The 23,103-nt window shown below is 38.8% G+C and overlaps 2 protein-coding genes across 4 annotated transcripts in view; one reads left to right on the forward strand and one right to left on the reverse strand.

Annotated features, from left to right (window-relative positions):
• Window positions 1-650: 650 nt before the first annotated feature.
• LOC149067864 (tectonic-2-like) overlaps window positions 651-23,103 on the reverse strand; it is a 126,093-nt gene continuing 103,640 nt past the window's right edge. For 2 of the 3 annotated variants that reach the window (XM_089252218.1, XM_089252217.1), the window contains exons 5-9: window positions 4,384-4,498; window positions 3,252-3,350; window positions 1,283-1,468; window positions 1,042-1,191; window positions 651-956 (exon numbers count right to left, since the gene is read on the reverse strand). In XM_089252218.1, coding sequence (XP_089108344.1) covers window positions 737-956; window positions 1,042-1,191; window positions 1,283-1,468; window positions 3,252-3,350; window positions 4,384-4,498 — 770 coding nt within the window. In that variant the 3' untranslated portion in view covers window positions 651-736. The remainder of the gene's footprint in view (window positions 957-1,041; window positions 1,192-1,282; window positions 1,469-3,251; window positions 3,351-4,383; window positions 4,499-23,103) is intronic. The other variant, XM_089252216.1, reaches the window with a different exon arrangement.
• Window positions 5,768-23,103, forward strand: part of LOC149067865 (uncharacterized) — a 98,748-nt gene continuing 81,412 nt past the window's right edge. The window contains exon 1 of the mRNA XM_089252184.1: window positions 5,768-5,875. The gene's annotated coding sequence lies outside the window, so the exon portion shown is untranslated. The remainder of the gene's footprint in view (window positions 5,876-23,103) is intronic.

A 23,103-nucleotide genomic window follows, 5' to 3' on the forward strand; every position in this document is an offset into this window, starting at 1 on the left:
TTTTTCCTGAAACATCTGTCATATACGTTTGCCCTAAAACATTTGTCACAAATATTTGCTCTTCAAACACTTGCATCTTGCAATATTCGCCCATAAATAGCTATCATACATATATTTCCTAAAAACATCTGTCACACATATTTTTCCTGAAACATCTGTCATATACGTTTGCCCTAAAACATTTGTCACAAATATTTGCTCTTCAAACACTTGCATCTTGCAATATTCGCCCATAAATAGCTATCATACATATATTTCCTAAAAATATCTGTCACACATATTTTTCCTGAAACGTCTGTCACATATTTTTTCTGATACATCTGTCACACATATTTTTCCTGATACATCTGTCACACATATTTTTCCTGAAACATCAGCCATATACGTTTGCCCTAAAACATTTGTCACGAATATTTGCTCTTCAAACACTTGCATCTTGCAATATTCACCCATATCTATCATACATATTTGTCCTCTAGAAACATCTGTCACATATTTGCCTTAAAAACATTCACATTCATATTTTCCCCTTAAAGAAATCTCAAATATTTGTTTTTTTAAACACTTGCAAAAAATATTTCACCAAAAGCATCTGCTCTAAATATTGTCTCAGCAACATCTCTCGCTAAATTTAGACGTGAAAAAATGTTTCTCTGAGATATTTTGATTTAAAAACAAGTTTTATTCAGACAAGATTATATTTGGAGGAAAAAAAACATTGCTCGGACTAGAAATTTCAAAGTCTTTGATTCTTCCGCCAACCAGAGCCAAGAACTATGACCAGCAACGAAGCAAGAACCACGGACACGAGGTAGAAGACGTATGACATCCTAGACAAGTACCCGTCGGGGAGGAATTGATGGACATCATCGGAGTACATACGCAGGAAGTACAAGACGTCGCTCCAACACGTCTCGCCATCACAGCGACACGATTTAGACTCCAACAACTTCGACCTGCAACAAAAGCACCGTGAGCATTAAAAGAAACCATAGATATCACAGGTTCAACTCCAACCCAAAGATTCGTGTTTTCATTTACTTTTTGGTCCGAGCCCGCTTTTCCATGTCCAGGATCGAAATATGTCGGAAGTGTATCGAAGAGTACATTGGATGGCGTGTGGTGGTGGTCATTGCATCACTATGCCAGGTGTTGTCCTTCGCCGACGGTCCCCATGATGCCCACCTATATCTGTCGATCAGAAGAGATTGAATGAGTGCTTACTGATGGCCTGTGTGCTCAAGATGGCCATTGACCCCCAAACAACAAGGTATATACTTACTTTCGGATGGCTTTCACGATGACATACGTGATGGCCCCGTCGCGCGTGCGAACCCCAGATTCCGAATATAACAGCTCGAGGGTCACTTGATGAGGCATTTCTTGACATAGGGTTCCTTGTGCCACCGGTTCTTCTTCGCCGGCGCCGACAGTGGCGTTGTTTGGCGACGGTTCGTCGCCATCATCTCTGCGGAAAGACATTAGATTCGTTGTGAAGGAGGGTATCATTTATTCGGAGGTGTATGAGGATTATATACAGGGTGGGCAAAAAGTCCGTAGAAACTTTAAAACTTCATAAAAACCGGAAAAATAACCGAAATATAAAAAAACGGTTTGCAGGGTTAGCATCACTAGGTGACAGAAATTTTTTTTTAAGACAGAAAAAACCTCAAAACAGCCGATAGGTGGCGCTGACGAACACAAGTCAAAGGAAAGATACGCAAATAATGAACAAAATGCCTCCAAATCGTTTATTACAGCAGTACGTGTTCCTCATGACCACCACCACCACAGGGGATAACACATTGCAGGCGAGTCACAAACTCACCAACGGCAGTGTGCAGCAGGTCCGGATGTATACATGACACCTCTCGGCGGATCGCATTTTTCAGTCCTGACAGATTGGATGGACCGGATCGATACACCCGGGATTTCAAATATCCCCATAACCAGAAGTCTGCCGGTATCAAATCTGGGCCACAGGTATCCAGTCCGTGAGGACAATGAGCCGATATTGCCATATGGCGATGTGGCCTGGGTATCTTTCGGTTTGACGGTATCAAATCTGGGGACCGAGGACGCCATGGAAACCTGTAATGATTTTGTCTTCCCCGAACGTCTGTATCAGGAATGCCTTGACCGGAGTAGCAGTGTGACTAGTTGCTTTATCTCGCATAAACGTGACGGCAGAAAGCGCATCTCGTTCACGCAAGCATGGCACGACCTTCTCACGCGGAAACGTTAAATAATAGCGCATTCACCGTAGCCGTTTTCTATCCATTTACTGGGTACTGCGTTTCAAAGAAGAAGGGTCCTATAATAAACAAATCTGTGTGTGAACCCACACCACATTATCTCTTTCGGGGAATGCAATGGTTTTTGCGTGTATTAGACGTCGCCCAGATGCGACAGTTATGGGTATTAACGTTCGCTAGGAAGCGAAAAAATGAGCTTCATCTGTCTACAAGATGTTAAAGACCCAGGTGGGATTCTGTTCGATTTTGGAGAAAGCCCACCTCGCAAATGCTTCCCTCTGTACGGTATCCGCTGGTAAAAGTTCGTGACGCGACTGCAGTCTGCATGGGTACAGATCAAGGATTCCATGAAAGAATATTGCGTATTGAGGATGGTGGTAATCCCAAGCGTCTGGCAGTTTCACGAGCACTGCTGGTCCCTGCAGCTGATTCGGACGCTAACGCTTCCATTTCGGCTGCAACAAATGGCGAACGTGCCTTCCTTAAACATGGCCGTTCCTCGATCCTCCAGCGTTCCAGTTTCCTCAAACCGCTAAAGAAGCTTTATGAGGCCTGTCGCTGTTATAAAGGCTCTCACATTATCCTGAACTAGGAATTTACGCGATTCAATGGTCGCTGATCCCTGGTTCACGTAAAACAACTTCAACCAACAAAGCTTTATCCCTCGTATTCAGCATCCTTGTTCACATACACGGTTTACAACGGTGAACTGTTTGTCGATTAGGAGCGCAAGCTCTTATAACCGTCGCATTTGCATTATTTCCACCGAAGTCGCTCGTACCACCGCCACCTATCGGCTGTTTTTTTTTTAGTTATATATTTTTTTTCCTGTCTTAAAAAAAAATTCCAGTGACCTTTAGCGATGCTAACCCTGCAAACCGTTTTTTATTTCGATTATTTTTCCGGTTTTTTATGAATTTTTGAAGTTTCTACGGACTTTCTTTTGCCCACCCTGTATGAGGTTGCATATGGATCGATATACACATTATGACTCACTCTATAATGATCATGTCCTCCTCGTTTCCTCCACGTCCCGTAGCGCTGATTCCGAAGACACCGGATAGAGTCGGTGATTGGAACTCCTGGACCGTCTTCCTGAAAATTAAGAAGAAACGATTCACAGAAGAAATCTATAGAAAAGCTCCAAAATATGTTTGAAAAGAGCGATCTAAAAAGAAAGTCAATTTTGTCAGTAGAATATGTATATTTCATTATTTTGGCAGTAAAATGGATTCTTCATTGGCTGTAGGCAAGAGACTCCAAACTCCCGAGTGGTGTGGTGGTAAGATGCCTGTCTACCGCCGCGAATGTTGCTGATTCTAACCCGAGGGAGAATATAGATCAGGTATTTTCCCTAACGAACTTGAGGCGAGACCACCGATAGACAGCGTCTCCATCTCATTAATGGTAGTAAATTGCGATATGGCCAGAGTTTGATGCAGTAGGTAAGAGACTCCGGCAGGGTTCATCATTGTCTTTCGGTGAAATACGTAGTTGATTTCCCCCATAGCCTTCTTGGCGAGAAACTCAAGTGTTTATTGCCACTTGGCGAAAAACTCGATAGTGGTTTAATTCTCTCTTGATGAAAGCGGGTTTTTCATATTCTCTTGGCGAGAGGATTCTGATATAGATTCTTCATTGCCTCTTTTGGCGTAAGATTCAATAGTCTATATTCGTTCTTACCTCACTTAAGGGACCCACGATACATTTACAAATTACTTAAGTGACCCGGAGCAATGTTGTAGATCGCTTAAGTGACACGTGGCGCATTACCATGCCAATTAAGTGAGTGAGCAGCGGCACATTTACAAATCAAGTGACCTGGGGCACTGTTCTAGATCCCTTAAGCGGCTTGCGGCACATTCTTACCTCCTAGTGTGGCCCACGGTACATTTCCAGATGATTTAAGTGATCCACGGCACATTTAAGTGCCCCGCGTTACACTCCCACATCACTTAAGTGACCAGAGTCGCATTCCTAGACCATTCAAGTATCCGCGGCACATTTAAAGATTCACATACGTGGCCCACCCCATGTTTTCGAAGCAATGAAACGGCCCTCGCTCTCCAAAAGGTTGAGCACCCTCGGTATAAATGAAAGAAATCGCCAAACAAATGAATCGTACTACCTTATTTCCCAGCATTCCATAGCTGTCCAATTCCTTACCACGTAAAAGCAACCAGACAAGGTCGTGTGACCAAACTTGACAGGAATCGAACCCTCGTCACAAGCACCACCGCCATCTGTGGGGGGGAAAAGCAAAAACTGTGGTTAATCACATCAACAGAAACGTTTCATTGGAAACCACAAATAGAAATCTCATTCAAATTTAATTTCTAATAATTTTTTTTTGTCCAAAATTTTTGTGAATTTTTTTTTTCATTCGTTTTCGAATTTTTCCAGTTTTTACACGTTTTTTATTTTTATTTTATGTGGTTTTTTTTTGTCTCATATGAATTTTCCTAATAATTGTAATTAATTAATTTTTTAATCACTTCACTGTCCTAATTTTTTTTCAAACTTTTCTCTTTTTTTTTCTTGATTTTTCATTCATTGTAGAAGAATTGAAAAAATTTTTTTTGAAAATTCTCCATTTTTCATTTATAATTTATAATTTACATTATTAAATTTATAATTTATTTTCTCTGTTCACAATTGCTTTTTTTTCTGCCGAAATATTTTTTCCTTTTTAGTTTTTCTTTTTCCTTTCTCTTTTTCTTATTTTCATTTTCAGTTTTTCCCCTTTGTTTTCATTTTTTCCCTAATTTTCTCCTTTTTTGAAATTTTCATTATTAAATTTTTTCTTCCATTCTTCGTTTTTTTTTTCAATTTTCATTTATAATGATTTTTTCCCCTTCGTTCTTGATTTTCTTCCAATTTTCATTTCTAAATTTTTTTTCCCTTCCTTCTTAAATTTTCCCTTTTTTGTTCCTAATTTTTGTCCAATTTTCATTTATAATTTTGCCCCCTTCGTTCTTAATTGTTTATTTTTCAATTTTCTTTCTCCGTTCTTAATTTTCATTTACAATTTTCTCCCTTCGTCCTTTTTTTTAAATTTAAAATTTCATTCAGATTTTTGTAGCTAATTTTTTTTCCTTTCGTTCCTATTTTTCTTTTCCAATTTGATTTCCCTTTCGTTCTAAATTTTCTTTCAATTTCCCTTACTAACTTTTTTCCCCTTCATTGTTGTTTGTTATTTTTCCCCTCACTCAAAAACTTCTCTTCCATTTATTTCCATAATAATTTTTTTCCTTCATTTTCAAAAAATTTTCCCCCTTCATTTTAAAAGAAAAAATTCCAATTTTTCTTTTCAAATTTCCTCCAATTTCAGGTTTTCTTCGTGCTTCGCCATTACTTTTCCCCTGAACATAAACCATCGCCTCTGTTTCTAATGACTTTTGCCACTTGAAAATATGAAAGGCTTCCCATATAAACACTCTCGGGAGAAGAAAAGAGGTGCTTAAACACACAAAGGATGGAGGGAAACCCTTCAACGACGTGACAAATCCCTTCAAGTGCGTGACACGTATATGACACGCCGTCTCATAATAACCCTTAATCATTCGATAATTCGCGCGTCCTCAAAGACGACACGCGTCCTGGAAGACAACGAAACAAAGGTAAACATCCCTATTATTTACTCCGCGATTATCATATACGGAAGCCTCTCTTTCTTTAGAATAATTAATTATCATTTTTATTCTCGATGTTAATGATGTGTCGAGATGTGTAACGCGTGTTCGAGTGACTGCAAATTTACGTAATTATTCTCGAAAAATGTCTCGGCAGCACTTATAATTATCTTCGGGGAGCACAAATGCACTTCGGGCCCGGGTGGGCTCCATGCGATGAAGGTAGGGTGGTAAGATGAGGTGCCCGAGAAACCGGGACAAATCCCGGACTTTAAAAATTTAAAAAAACGGGACATTTTAGAAACGCGCTTTTCGGGACGTTACAGTATGAATTTCAAACTTATAATGCATTACGAAAATATATATATCCCACTGCTTCCACACGAAGCGCTGAAATGGGTAAAACATCATCATTATAGGTCTGTGGATGTCGGACGTCCCGTATATACGGGACTGAATGGCGTACAACGTAAAGAGGGGATTTTTTTTTATTGAATCCAATGCTTTAACACTCTCTAGGTCAATACTCTTGCACACGCTCTGTATCATTCTTTTGCCCACTCACATGCTTTCAAATTCGTTACGTCTCTTGCTCACTCACGTGCTTGCAAACTCTCTAGGACACTCTTTTGCTCACTCAAGTGCTTGCACGCTGTAGCTCACTCTTCACATACTCACTTGCTTGCAAACTCTCTAGGTCACCCCCTTCCCCTTTTGCTCACTCACGTGCTTTCAAATTCTCCAGGTCACTCACTGACCTAGTCCCTTACCTTCTCTGTAGAGGAGAATTTATTTAGGGTTACACAAATCCCCCTCCCCCACCCCATCACATTCTACTTATTTTATTTTTTTGGAAACTCGTTTATCAAATTTGCCGCACCTCGAAACTTGCCGCTCTGGGCTATAGCCAACACCACCAACACAACAAGGCCTCCGCACGGAGCTCGTGACGTCACTGAAGAAGGCCATTTCGCCTATCGCCATTGGATATAGCAGGCCGACGCATGCGATATCTTTACCCTTTTTTTTTGCAGTATACCCGATAGCAATAGGAGAAATGGCCTTCTTCACTGACGTCGCAAGCTTTGTGCTGGGGGGGCTTTGTTTCTCTAGGTGGTGTTGCTATAGCCCGCCAAGTCCTCCTGTAATTGCGCCGCTTATAGTACTTGTTTCCCATCTCGATCACAAAGAGAAATACTATTTAGTGCCCTAAAAGCAACAACAAATTGGTCACTCAAATTCAACTTCCTCGTACTGATATCAATATGACAAAATGAATTGATTTTTTTGCAATTATCTATTATGTTTAGACTTTTCAATGTAATTTTCTAATTAGTTAGAAAAAGGAAATTAATTTTCTGAAAAAATAGGCAACATATTATGCGGGGAGATAAAATCGCACTGCACAGGGCCGTTAAGGGATCGGGGAGAAAGCGGTGAGAATTCTCACGGTTAGCGTAAGAAATTGCTCCAGAATTAATGAAATACATTGGAAATTTGTGAAATAAATTCAGAATTAATGATACAAGTGATTTCGGAATTCATGAAAAAGTTCCGAATAAATGAAATAATTTCAGAGTCAATGAAAAAAAAAATGATTTCAGAATTGATGAAATTCATGAAATACATTCAGAATTGATTCAGATTCAGAATAAACACAATGATGAAAACAAAATTATTTCGGAATGAAATAAACTCGAAATTAATGAATTAATGAAATGATTGAATAAAATTAATGAAATGATTGAATAAAATTAATTAATTCAGAATTAATGAAATGATTGAATAAAATTAATTAATTCAGAATTAATGAAATGATTGAATAAAATTAATGAATTCAGAATTAATGAAAATTCGGAATAAACACAATAATGAAAAAAAATGATTTCGGAATGAAATAAACTCGAAATTAATGAATTAATGAAATGATTGAATAAAATTAATGAATTCAAAATTAATGAAATTATTGAATAAAATTAATGAATTCAAAATTAATGAAATTATTGAATAAAATTAATGAATTCAAAATTAATGAAATGATTGAATAACATTAATGAATTCAGAATTAATGAAAATTCGGAATAAACACAATAATGAAAAAAAATGATTTCGGAATGAAATAAACTCGAAATTAATGAATTAATGAAATGATTGAATAAAATTAATGAATTCAAAATTAATGAATTAATGAAATGATTGAATAAAATTAATGAATTCAAAATTAATGAAATGATTGAATAAAATTAATGAATTCAAAATAATGAAAACTCGGAATAAACACAATAATGAAAAAAAAAGATTTCGGAATGAAATAAACTCAAAATTCATGAAATAAATGCAGAATTAATGAAAATTCAATAAACACAATGATAAAAAAAAGTATTTCAAAATTAATGAATTAAACTAAATATTCATGAAACAATTTCAGAATTAATAAAATAAACTCAAGATTCATGAAATAAACTCAACATTCGTGATATAAATTCAGGAAAAAATGAAATAAACTCAAGATTCATGAAAATTGGTGGAAAAATGAAATAATTTCAGAATTAATGAAATAAACTCAAGATTCATGAAATAAACTCAACATTCGTGATATAAATTCAGGAAAAAATGAAATAAACTCAAGATTCATGAAAATTGGTGGAAAAATGAAATAATTTCAGAATTAATGAAATAAACTCAAGATTCATGAAAATTGGTGGAAAAATGAAATAATTTCAGAATTAATAAAATAAACTCAAGATTCATGAAATAAACTCAACATTCGTGATATAAATTCAGGAAAAAATGAAATAAACTCAAGATTCATGAAAATTGGTGGAAAAATGAAATAATTTCAGAATTAATGAAATAAACTCAAGATTCATGAACTAAATTCAGAATCAATAGAAATTTAAAATGAATCAGAGAAACGATTTCGGAATCAAAATTCAAATTAAATAAAGAATGAAATTATTTAAGAATAAATGAACGAATTTCAAAACCAATTTCAGAATTAATTTTTTAAGAAATAATTTCAAAATGCAAAAAAATTAGAATAAATGAAATTTCGGAACTTTCGCACGCAAGAGGAAAAACCAGACCAGACCCCCCCCACACCAGCGTTCACGAGTAGCGCAGATCCAACCTTCAATAGGAAATACAAGATCGTACGGCTGAAGTATTGCTACGCGCATGCGCTTTCTAATTATGATATCGCCCATGTATAGAATTTCATCCTCCCCTTTCACGTTCAATCCAGGACAAAAAAAAACCTATCAGCGCGTGTAAACATCAATATACGAGAGTGATGTGTGGAGAGGGGAAGAGAGTGATTGCAAAACCACTCCAACGAACAAGTGGCAGCGAGACAACAAAGCCCACCTCTTCCTTTCCAGGACAAAACAAAGAAACAAAAACAAAAAAAAACCCCGATCTTTCTCCACATTCCCGGACGATCCGTTGAAAGAAAAATTTCCGGACAAAAAAAAGGAGAAACACATAATAAAGTAACTAGAGAAACGGGAGTGAGATGATGATCTCTTTTTTTTCCCTTGTATCCTCATCATGGATATCCCCCCCCCCCCTCACACACCCGAACTTTATCCGGGACAAGAGCCCGAGAAGATAAGATATGGAGATAAAAAGCAGGAAAAACTCCGGGACAAAAAAAAAAAAATCAATTCCGGAGTTCGTTATCGTTGAAGTGAGATCTTTTTCTCCCTCTTCGCCTTCGTTTGAATAATAATAATGATTGTAACAATGTCCTGGAGAAAGCAAAATAATAGTGTTGGTGGGGGAGCTTTTCTTACGGAGCCCCCCCCCCTCCCGTTCTACCGTTTCAATCGATATCGAACCTTGGATTCAGGGAGAGAATATTTACGAATACACAGTAATGGGGCACGTGTTTGAGATATGTCCTGGATTTGTGTGTACCATGGGAATCCGGTTTGTCCGAGAAATTGAGATCTTTAATTATGTATCTCCAAGGGAAAAACTGGATATTTTTGATATTTTGTCTTACTTTTTGTGATTCTAAACCCAATTTTAGAATGATGAACAAGTTTTCCAGGACGACACATACGAGATGGGTTTTCGTCTTCGAATTTGAACGATTATGGCTGTTCCAGTACATTGAATTATGGATGGTTTTCGGTCCAGATTTTCTCGTCCAATTCTCTAAAATCAGAAGTTGAAATTTTACAACTTTGTCCTGGATCATCATACATTTAATCTCCGGCAATAATAATCCACCCGCACACACACATTGAGAACTATTTACTATTTACAATAATAACTACTCATTATTGCTGTTTCGGTTTTCAACTATGAATCCTCTCTTCCAGGACAAAAAATTTGACAGAATTTTGACACTTTTTGTGATTTCCATTACAAAAATCCAGGACAAAAGCTATTTCTCATGCATGACTTGAATGATGAAACACTCTGGATCCGAGGCGAACCAATTCAGATACAGGATATATGCCGGGATTGGACTTCTTGATTTCCAATTTCGTAATCTGAAAATATATCGGTCCCGGAAAAAAAACATTCCTCCTATCAAATGTATTGGTTTGTACCAGAATCCATTTCTATGAATTTTCGAAATTTAAGAAAATTTTGATTTGTCCTGGATCAAAACTGGCTCTATTTCACTTCAAAAAAATAAGTAAATTCAGCTAAATACGAATTTTTCTATAGCTATTGTCCTGGATCACCAGCCTATTATCTTTTTGTCGTTTGTAGCTCTCGTGTGCAAAAAATTATCAATTGTCTGTTTTTTTTGTACTTCTTGAATGTAAAAAAAACCTCGCGATTTGTCCTGGACCAAAGCTGGTTATCCAACCTCAGTAAAAGAGAAAATGTTAGCTCTGCGGAACAAGATTTTTCCTAACGCTATACTAGTACTGTAGTATACTATACTATTGTCCTGGATCAGAAATGTTCACCAAACATAAAAAGCAAATAGTTTAGGTAATCAATTAATTTGGTCATGGATCTACTTAAAAAACGTCGTTCGTTTGCGTATCATTTCAAAAATATGAATATTTTATCCGGGACAAAAGCTTTGATATTCGATGCCTCCCGAGTGGGGGAAAATTATTTCTCATACTATATTCGTATAATTGTCCTGAACCAGAAATGTTCTCAAAAACAAATAGTTGTGAGGCAACTTATTCATTCGGTCCTGGATCTAGACCAGAAGCTTATTCTTGTGCTTATGATTTCAGACACCTGAATATTTTTGTCCCAAACAAATTCTTTGATATTCGATGCCTCCGGAGAGGGGAGGGGGGATGATTCCTTATCCTGTATTCATAACATTGTCCTGGATCAAAAATGTTCACAAAATATCAAAAACAAATACAGTTGATGCAACTATTTCATTTATAGTCCTGGATCTAAGCTAAATACTCGTTTGCTTATCATTTCAAGCATATTAATACTTCTGTCCAGGACAAAGGCTTTCACGTTTGATGTTTCGACAGGGAAGGGGGGGGATTATTTCAGATACTGTATTCATAATATTATTCTGGATCAGGAGAAATATTGAAACCCTACTATATATATATATATAGAAAAAAGTAAAAAAAAAAATTCTTCGCATTCACCTTCACGTAGAGATATCACCTTTTTTTCTCCACCAAAAAAAAAAAAATTCGGTTTGTCCTGGATTCAACTCCTACAATTCTTCCCTTCTTCCCCCTTATACTTACACGAGTATATTTTTTCTTTCCTAAACCAAAGTCATCCGTTCCGGTTTTCTGGAGAAAGAGATCGATGTTTTACCTTTTCTCCTGCTTCCATCTCTCTCTCTCTCCTTCTGGACAAGAGAGACTGATACTTGTCCTGGATAAGAGGCCGGGGGAAGGGACTTTTTCCCTTCACACAAACAGAAAGAAAGAACGATCCTGACGACGTGTGAATGATGGGCCTGGATTTTCCTCGGGAAGAAGATACCTATCGCGAGGCCATAAAAATAGTCCCTGGGCTTAAAAATCTGTCCTGGAGTCTCCGGGATTAGCGGACGAAGTGGACGATGGCGAAAATTTTTTTCCCCCGGAACAGGGGAGTGGGGGTGAACAAGAGCGAAGAGATCCTGAATGATGAGTCAGTGCCGTTTATTAAGGAGTGGGAAAAAAACGGGATGATATTCTATCGTTCCAGGACGGTTGCGTTTTTTTACGATGGCAATTCATTTCTCCGTAAGAAAGCAAAAAAAAAAAAAAAACTACAGCGTTAACGTCTTACTTTTACTCTTTTGGATGCTGTTCCGGGACATATAGAATGGGATAAACCTTCCCTGCTTTATCCAGTTCCCTTCAGTCACTCCCGAACCCTATTGCTGGATTGGGGGAAGAGAGCAACCGCTCGTTCAAGAAAGTTCTATATTTTCTCCCGGTCATACGCGTAATAGAACCATTTTTGTAACTATGTCCCCGAATGATCGATCAGCCGTAACCAATATACCTTCCCTCTGTAATGTTCAAAATTTGAAGTTATGGCTGATTTTTTGAATGATGTGACAAGGTGGCGAAAAAATCTGGCCATCCGGGACAATGAGGCCCGTTCGGAAATCTTACCTGTCCCGCAAAGCAATTTCAACTGATAAAATTGATTTCATCATTGATTTCACTGATATTCTGGCCATGAGGAAATTTACTTCTCGTTTCACACGGCCGTTGAAGAAATTATCCAGCTTTCACATGACCGTTGAAGAAATTATCCAGCTTTCACATGACCATTGAAGGAATTATTCAGCTTTCACATGACCATTGAAGGAATTATTCAGACTTTTATGGGCGTGGAAGAAAAACATCCAGATTTTCCGTATTTATTGAAGAAGTTATTCTGCTTTTACATGACCATTGAAGAAATTGTTCAGCTTTCACGTGACCATTGAAACATTTCTTTAGCTTTCAAATGGCCGTCGAAGAAATTATTCGGACTTTTATGGGCGTGGAAGATTTTCAGATTTTACTGGATATTGAAGAAATTATTCAGCTTTTACATGACCATTGAAGGAATTGTTCAGCTTTCACGTGACCATTGAAGGAATTGTTCAGCTTTCACGTGACCATTGAAGGAATTGTTCAGCTTTCACGTGACCATTGAAGGAATTGTTCAGCTTTCACGTGACCATTGAAACATTTCTTTAGCTTTCAAATGGCCGTCGAAGAAATTATTCAGACTTTTATGGGCGTGGAAGATTTTCAGATTTTACGTGGATATTGAAGAAATTATTCAGCTTTTACATGACCATTGAAGGAATTGTTCAGCTTTTACATGACCATTGAAACATTTCTTTAGCTTTCAAATGGCCGTCGAAGAAATTATTCGGACTTTTATGGGCGTGGAAGATTTTCAGATTTTACGTGAATATTGAAAAAACTATTCAGCTTTTACATGACCAATGGAGGAATTATTCAGATTTTTGACGGACAAAATACATACAGATTTTACGTCGTCGAAGAAATTAAGCTAACTCTGGAAGTCGTTCAGGTTTCACCACACTATCAAAGAAATCATTCAGCTTTTACAAAGGCGCGAAAAATAAATTATGACGCGATGGAGTTATTTGGCTTCCACGTGGCATCAAAGTGATTGTTCAGCTTTCACATGGCCGCCGCAGTAACAACTCATCTTCACGTGCCCATTAAGAAAATTGCTCCGCTTCCAAATGACCATCGAAGAAATTATTCAGATTTTTCCCCTGGTCGTTTCGAAGAAATTATTCAGCTTTTACTTAGAATTTCGAGTTGTCGATGATTTTTTTTTTTTCACATGGCTGCCAAAGAAACTATTCAGCTTCCACATGACCGTCGAAGTAATAATTCAATTTTCACACGGCCATTGAAGAAACTATTCAGTTTTCACGTGGCCGTCGGAGAATCATGTGGATTATCATCCATGAAAATGTTACGGTTTATTTTATACCTAAATTCGATACTTGACTGATTCTTATAAGCGATATTGTGTCGTTTCTTATTTGGACCTGAAGAAAAATACCAAAATGTAACTACGCAACAATTTGCGGACGATCGAATCAAAAGCCTTGTTGATATCTACAAATGCTGCTGCTTAATAGTTTTTCTATACATACGTTTTGGCCTAGAAAGAATGGTCCAAATCCTTTTAAAACTTTATAGGCTCCGACATGATGTCGGTCGATACGGGTAAGACACTTTTAACTCCATGAATTTACCCATCCCATGATTTTAATGTCGATTTATGATTTACTAATATCATCAGCACCAGGTGTTTTTTTTTGCGGTAAGTCCAGTTTGTTGGTAATGGAACGGACTTCATCATTCGCGGTAATTTCCATATGGTTCATGGAATTATTAAATAATTGAATTATCAATTATGACACTAATAAATTTTATTGGTGTCATAATTGTGCAACTTTCCTTTGAAGTCGCAATTTAGTAGTGTTGAGTTGATTCCTATTTGTGGTAAATTGTCTTTCGTAAGCATCAGCATAAACTTCTGCAATTTCTTGATCAGTGTACACAATAGTGTTATCAGCTTTCTTTAATTTGTTTATCCTCCAAGCCCTCTATAAATTACCGTTCTCTGCAGTGGCATTTCCCACAAAGTGAGAGAGACGGTCATTGATATGTGCTGCTACTTCTTTTTTTATGTCTCCTTCTGGAGCCCCTATTTTAAAACAATTCTGTCCAATGCACCTCTACATCTCTGGCAGTTTTTCCCAACTCTGTTTTTGTGTCGTATTTCGTCCATTATATCTTTGGGAAGACCCCACAGCGATTTCAAGTTTTTATTTTGTTCTGTAGAAGAGACTTCAGTTGTGTTTTTGATAAGATGAGTCGGATTATTGACTGCTTGATCAATTTCATCACTGCCAGGACTTTCTGTGATAGTCAGTGACGATGATGAAAGTATATCAGTGTATGCTTCCCAGTCAATATTATCGACCATAAGTATTTTTCTGGATATTAAAAAAATCAATGTTGAAAAACAATGGGATTGTGTGGGGAATCTAATATTGCTTTTGTGTGCATCTGGATATCGTATAAATAGTTTTTAGCCAGACCAAATTCTATCCACACTATCTTTTACAGAACTTTGCCATTCCTGTTAGTTGATTTAGACAAAAATAGAGATGACTTACAATTTCAGTCACCCTGCGACAAGAACAGGTGATTTAGTGCTGAAGATTGCTTTTAATAAGTTTATATCCAAGAAATTGTTTGGCGGTTTGTAAATTGCACAAGTTCAAGAATATTATGTTTATTGAATTGTTACTGCTACAACTTCTAGATCATTAGAATGTGAAAGAACAATTTGTTGAAAAGGAATACAGTTCTTAATGAACATACATACCCCACCCCCTCTATTATGTACCCTATCCAGACGTAGACATTGATACCCGTTCACATTGAAAACTGCACTTGGCGTGAACCAAGTTTCATTAATGAGAGCTAAGTCAACTTGATAATCAAAAAAAGCGCTTGTGCAAACAAATGTTTGGAGCCTCTAAGGCTGTTAGCGTTCCAGGCCATAACTATAAGAGGCATCAATTAGATGAGCTATTGTCAGTTGATGTGATAATTGTAATCAAAACTGTAATTATTTGCTGAATTTTTTTTTTTTTTTTGTCAATATTGACATTTTTTTTTTTTTTTTTTTTTTTTTTTTTACACAAAAAAAAATTAAACAAACACTTTTCGACCCAAAGAGATATAGAAAACCTTTCAATAATTTTTCTGAATTTTTGATTACTAAGTACAGAACTTGAATTTTGCTATGATTCCTGAAAAATAGGGCAGGCGTATCACTGAGGAGAGGAAAAATCACTGGTCGAGCACAACACATAAGCACTTGAGATCAATGGTATTGAATCCAGCGAATTTCCGAGGAGGTATCATGACGCGAACAAAAAATCGCAGGCAACGCAAGGAGACGAAGCACCCAGAACACCGTAGAGTCTCGGAGAATCGCTGTGTACTCGGTAGACACTTTTATACTACTAACGATGACAGAGCAAAAAATGATGCGACCGATCAAAACACGAACCTCATCCCTGAACTGAAGGGAAAATTTCTGGCAGTACCTATCTGTTTGCGGACACTTGCTGCCCTCAGAGCGGGCCCCTTGGGGGGGGGGGACATGAGAAGAAAAAAAGACAAGAGTGTATGTGTATAGTGAAAATGCATGTATGTCGGTCAGAATCGGGAGAACCTCATCCCGTAAACGCAGACAGAGTTTAACTACAATCGCACTACAATCTACACCTACAGTGAGTCAAAGGTTAAAGGATTGGCGATCGACTCGGATTAGTTGAAAATTGCCGAATTTAACCAATTCGTTTCTATTTCCAAAACTCATCTTCGGTGAATACGGCCGTTAGCGATCTTTAAATATGCCACGGATCGAAAGTGTTGCAAATATGCCGCTGGTCAAAAGTGATGTGTAGCCTAATATGCAGCGTGTTATAGAAATGTTACAGTATTTGCCACGAATCTTTAAATATGCCGTGGGTCAAAAGTGATCGGCAAATATGCCACGTGTGATGCCAAAAGTGATTTTGAAGTATGCCACGGATCGCTTAAGGATCTGCAAATGTATCGCATAGTTTATTTTTATAAAATTAGGTTTGAGATCGTGGGTGCCTCATCTCCAACTCAAACTCAAAACAGGTCATCTTTGATACAACTGACCAACCAACCCAATGCAACGAATGCAAAATGCAACCAAATCCGACCAATAGGAGTCAAACAAATCCTAATCTTATCATTGGCTAATGATACGAAAAACCACTATTTACTTCCTCCGCCCAAAAACAGGATATAACAAACGACGGCCCCGTAATACACACAGATCGGCCATATTTATTTTTAGAGGGCCTTGACACTAACAAGTATAAAAAACCGGTTTAGGAACAAAGAAAAGCAGAAGGCCAATAACAGTTAGCTCGAGCCTACTTTATATTCAAAACACTCTTGCCCCTCGACCCCCCCCCCCCCCACTATCGGCATTGGGGGGGGGGGAGAATAAAAGGGCGAAGGTAAAAAAACCTCGTTCATAGATAAGAACTTGAAACCTAACGGCCAATTAAATACACAGAGTGGGGGTTGGGGGGGGGGGATCTTCCCTCGCCCCAACATTCCTTCCAAGAGTATGCCGGTTGAGCAGGGCAAACCGCAAAGGAGAAGAAACGCTCCAACAGCCAATGGGGAAACACATGGAAAGAGATGGTAAGTAAATAAGAACGGTGGGTTTTTGTGGGGGATGAGGGAGGACCCCACCTCCTCCTCTTATCTCACCTAATAGCCGAGCCGTTACCCCCTTGATGGTATAACGAAAGTGAGAAAAAAGGGGCCTCTCAATGTTCAGAGATGCGTGTCACGTAACGGAGATTAGCGCGAAGAAGGAGCCGCTGGAGGGTAGAGAGAGAGGAAGAGATAAAAGACGAGAACTCGCGAGAATGTGCGTGATATGAATCGTTTTAGAACGGTAGCAGTCAAAGCCGTTTCGGTATCGCACCCCGGGCCTATTCTAAAGTGCTCTTTGAGTGCAAATATCCTAACTGTTATTATTTCGTTACTTCGAAATTCGTGACGTCAAGCTTTCGAGCCAATTGGCGCAAAGCACTATCTTATAACTGGAAAATAATAATAATCAATTTACAATAATTGATAATGAATGATCTAATGGGGGGTATCCCCTGAAATACATTTTTTTGGTTCCAAGTAGATGGTGGTTTTTCAATTTTTTGGAGACATATTTGGTGAAGAATTTTCAACTGTGACATGAGATCAGGGAAGGGTTTTGCTATGCTTGGCCACTAAGATTGTTGGCGATGCATCGATTTGACATATATCACCGATGTTAGGTCTCACATCGATATCCCGATTTTAAACAAGGCAACATATTGTTTATTCCGATGTCTGACATTATAATGTTGATTGATTTAACCAATTCGCGAAGCTCGTTACGTGACTGAAGAAGGTCATCTCACCAATAGCCTTGGATATACTACAAAAAAAGGGTAAAGATGGCGCATGCGTCGGCCTGCTATATCCAGTGGCTATTGGTGAGATGACCTTCTTCAGCGACGGACGTCACGAGCCCGAGTGGCGTGGTGGTAAGATGATCGTCTACGTTAGCCAGTCATTTGGTGATTGATGTACGTATAATCGATATCGATGAAATGTCGTCATTCTGGCGTCAGACAATCATTTGCCTCAATTCATTCGTTTATAGGAACTCTGAATCTGAATCCATTAATGCATTCATAATGACATCTGACTCACGTCACATCGATGGAGCCAATCGGATTCCAGTTTGTATTTCATCCACTCTCTCGCATCGAATCAGCTTCCGGGGATCCGTTTCAACGAGTTTTTTTTACCGTCGAATCGCGTCGTGATAGGGCCGTCAGGCTGCAACGGTGATTCTAACCTGAGAAGTTCGAAACAACGCTCGAAACAAAGATCTCCCCTCTGATAGAACTGTACAAAAAACATCATTTTCGGAAATCTGATGGAAAATAGATGGCGGCGAAGCAAAACAGAAGGAATTTCCAAGTAATCGTTGAAAAGAAAGAAGAAAAACAAACGAATTATACGCGGGAAGAAACGTCAAAGTTAGATAGATAGTTTTCAAGACTTCTTTTTTTTTTTCTTTCCCTTCTGATCGAATTAAGTATTTTTCCAAAGAAGAAGGGATTTGTCTTCTTTGTTGGATGGCGTTTAATCATGTCGCCGCCTTGCAAGAATTAATCACTGATTCATACGTTAGCGCGAAATCGATCGTTGCGATCGATTCTTTCGAGCGGAAAGATTCGATATTTTTGTGGGATAAGTAAGAACCAGGGGTTCGTGGTGGTGGTGGGGGTTGACAGGTCAGACGTCTGAAACGTTTCTCCCCTATTTTTTTCCCCCAAATTTAATTTATATCTCAATTTTTGCCACTGAAAAATATTTTTGATGTCATTAATCTCCTCTAGCATCGAAATTTATGAGATGTTGAGCCTTTCATAATTCGGAGGTATTTCAAAAATAAATTCTAATAATCTTTGAGTTGTGCACGATATGGAAACTCCTAGAGTGTATATAGAAAGTAGTGCCGAATCTCTTGGGAATCGAGCTGAGTCTTTGGAAACCGCTTGAAAGTCGATATGGATCTCGAGGTGAAGGAGCCCCCCCCACGAAAAGCAAAAAGAATCCTAAAAAAAAGGGAAAGTACCCGAAAGTAGAGACGGGTATTGATTTTCCTTTGAAATTGTGTATTTTCCTTTGAAAATCAAGCCGAATCTTGAAAAAAAGTGTCGCGTGACTGAATTCCCGAACAGAAAATATATATAAACTTACTAGGCATTGCAATCAACTAGAAATACGAGTAAATAACATTCTAACACGGCCGTATTCACCACCCACAGTTTGAAACCACAATCGCAGGTGAAAGGATTGAAGATCGAAATGGATTGGTTAAATTGAGGATTTCAACCAATCCGTGTCGACCGCTGATCTTGTAACCTGCAAATGTAATTTAAACGCTGTCGGTGAATACGCCGCATTTTCCTAAACACCTATTTTATTCCATGTTTACTTCTTAAGATTATCACATCACGCCACTGAATACGATAAATCAACCATTTGGCTACTCTCACAGTTAATGAACAGAAACAAAAGAACAAAAGATGGTCACTCACCTCTCAGTAGCGTTTTACGCGACTTTCTCCCTAAGCGGCCCTATTCCCCTCTCTGCCAAAAAGCACAGCCAGTGCTAACTAACTCTACATCGGTTGAAAACTCCTCCCATTGGTTGAGTACGATCGCCTGACAACCAACAACGTTTTTCATTGGTTCTAACAGGCACGTGTACAGCGGCGTGATGTTCCTTTGTCTGTAAAGCCGCTTTTTCCTAGGAGTAGGTTTTTTTTTGGAGCCGCGTGAACCGAATTATACCATTTTACGCCGGCAGAAACGCGTTACATAATCACGCTACGCGTTTGTGTTTTCCTAGCGTGGCGCATCAGATCAGGACGGTTATATTATAGTATATGTGAAGTTGGCATCAGCTACTCTGTGTCGCCTGCATGCTCCGGTTTGAAGGGAAAGAAAAGAAAACACGCAAGAGAGTGAAGAGAACATCGGCAAAACGCGCAGCGCACGACGCCTTTGACTCCTCCAGAAGCAGTCCGCCAATCACGCCCGACGTAAAGCGCTGTCGTGAGCCGCGTTGCGCTCTGTAGGAAAACAGTCGTACTGATTTTCTTATTGGTGAGTGGACGGCGTGTCGCGCTGGGGGATTCACGTTGCACGCGGCACAGGAAACCTGCTCCTAGGAAAACCCGGCTTTAGAGTGTTGAGAGAAATGTGATTGCGTTGCGACTCATGTACGTATTTCTGATATAAAAACAAGAGTTCGTCGTAACAATTCCTAAGCCAGGGAAAGAACAAAAAGTGTGTTGTTTCTTGATGTATACATGTATAAATGGGGTTTCTGAATATGTTGGGGGGGGGGGGGAAGAATGCGATCATGACAAAACCCATTGAAAGTCGAGCTGAATTTCCAGAAAACCCCCTTGAAAGTTGAAATTTGGTATGGAGAAGAACCCCACTCAAGTGTCGAGCTGAAACTTTAGAAACATTTATTAAAAATCGAGCCGAGTCTTGTGGAAGCCTCCTTGAAATTGAAAGTCAATATGGACCTAAAAGGATTCCCTGAAAGTCAAGGTGAGTTTTTAGACACTCCTTTAAAAGTCAATCTAGACCTTTTAATGAATGAATGCGTATTCAGAGATAGACATGAAAGTCTGGGGGAAGGGCATGATGATGATGATGCCAGTTCATATAGGCCTACATGCATATACCGGCTTCATCATTGGCGCTATAGAGGGCATCGCCCTTCTCCTCCCTACAATCACATAGTCTTCACCCATGCTTGAAAGTCGAACTGAGTCGTTGGAAATCCCTTGAATGTCTCTAGTTTCTTTATACAGAAACCTCTTAAATGACGAGATGATTACGAAGAAACCCTTTAAATCAGTGTTTCCCAACATGTTCATGTCGCGGACACCCTTTAGTGAAGGCCAATTCACTGCGGATCTTTTAAGCTGCCGGTTAATGGTTCGCGTACCCCCGTAGTGTCCGAAAGTGAATTTCAACAGTCGCCCCTATAAAATCCAAAATGTATTGTATGATAGCGCAGCCAGTTAAGAGCTGGCAGTGTGACGTCACTAAACTTGCGTGATGTACTCTAGCGTGACCAGGGGTTGCGGCGTGACGAGGAGGGTAGGGGAAAGGTAATAAACTATCTTTGTCCGACACAAACAATCCAAACGACCCCCCACCCCAACTTTATTATTATTATTTATTTTCTTACCCGGCCACCACAACCCATCTGCTTCTCCGGAACTTCATCACACAATCAGTTACTCTAAGGAAACGGGTTTTTGAGGGAAAAGAAAGCGTTTCACTTTTTGTGATGAATTTCCTTTCCCTCACAAAAACCCACTTCCCCTGGCTAAAGAAGTTCCACATCAACAAAAAGTTGTGATCAAACAGAAACTGAACCCTTTCAATGTCAAGATTTCCAAACCTGTTAAATGCCGATATGATTATTCAGAATCCCTTTGAAAATCGAACTGAACCTTCAGAAACTCTCTAAATATCGAGATCTCTATTCAGGGAGTCGAATGTCGAGCTTAATTTTTTTAAGAGATGAACTCGCGATGACTTAACCCTTTAAATGTCCAGCATAGGTAGATACAGGGGGTACGAGTCTCTCTTCCCCCATGATGATGTCGAAATTGGTAATGAGAAAGAAACCTTTTCAAATCAAGCCGAACCTTAAGAAAGGCTCTTGAATGCCGAGGTAGGTATTTAAGAAAAGAACCTTGAATGACGAGGAGGTGGGTAAGCGAGGAACCCCATGAAAATCGAGCTGAATCTTTAGAATCGAGCTGAATCATCCATGGGGGGGGGGGGAAAGGGGGCTTCCGATTTGCTGACTTTTGATCACAAGGGGGGAGGGGAGGTTTGTATAATGCTTACGTCATCAACCACCATTTATGAAAATATGAGTTAGGATTCAGAGGGGCAGAACTGATGAGGAAATTTCGCTGACAAGGTGGGGGGGAGGGAGGGGGTCAGCGTTTTGCTGACTTTAGCTGACAAGGGGGGGGGGGTCAAAAATGGCTAAAAATTTGCTTACGCAATACTTGAACGGCCACTAATTCGCAAGAGATTGTCAAAGCGCTAATGTTAAAGATACAAAAACTTCGCTTACAGCAAGTTATTTATGAATCGACACCAGAACTCATTCGCTATAACAAACGGAATTCTCGGAAAAATCATGTTTGCCTTTCTTTTAGAATTGACATAAAGTGAACAGAAACAATGGCATTTTTTTTTAAAATCTCTTTACCCTATTCATTATAGACGGGGGCATGTCAGCACTTCCCCACAGATAAGACCACGTGTGTTGTATCTTATCTCCTTGTTATCTACACAGGACATGAAAAAACATATCATTTTTATCTGTAGGTGTGTTGGTTGGGAAGGTAGGGCACGACCTCTGGTTTTGACATCATTGTTATTTCCCTTGGAAACCCCCCCTCCCGCCTGGAATGTTCCAAAACTGTAAACGGCTTAATAATTTTCGCTGCCTCAAGTGATGTTGGACATTTTTATAGTGCTAGTGCAACAAATACTTCAGTTGCAGAAACTACTTCTACTACTAAACGTCCAAGTCGTCCATATTCCTCTGCGGAACGAATGTTGGAACGTGCGTGTACGCGTTGTGAACCTGAAGGGAAGTTTGTTCCGGTGTAATGTTTGTTATAGGTGTAGTGCCGCCATCTGCCATCAGTTTTTCTAACTATGAGTGAAGTGTAATGATTGAGTAATTGCATCGTTGTAGCGTAGTTCAATAAAAAAAAAATTACATTTTTGATCACCAGGTGGAGAGGTGGCGTTTTTATCGCACTTATCTTTTCCCCCATGGTCCAAATAACGGATATACCAAGTTTCACTGAAATATGTCCACTACAACGGGCGCTACATAGATCGGAGTGGTGTCAGTATAATTGAAGTGACACTACTCAGAAAAGCGCCACTTTTTCACCTGGTGTATAGTGACACTACTAACTGGAACTACTTAGACATACGTCTGAGTTAATGTAAATGTCCTTAAATTCTGAATATCGTGAAAAATGCACCGGAAACTCTGAATATCGTGAAAAATGCCCTGAAATTCTG

Source organism: Pholcus phalangioides, unplaced genomic scaffold (genome assembly GCF_987345545.1).
Source record: "Pholcus phalangioides strain wild (caught in Gottingen) unplaced genomic scaffold, Ppha-v1.0 ptg000028l_1, whole genome shotgun sequence".
NCBI lineage: Eukaryota > Metazoa > Arthropoda > Arachnida > Araneae > Pholcidae > Pholcus > Pholcus phalangioides.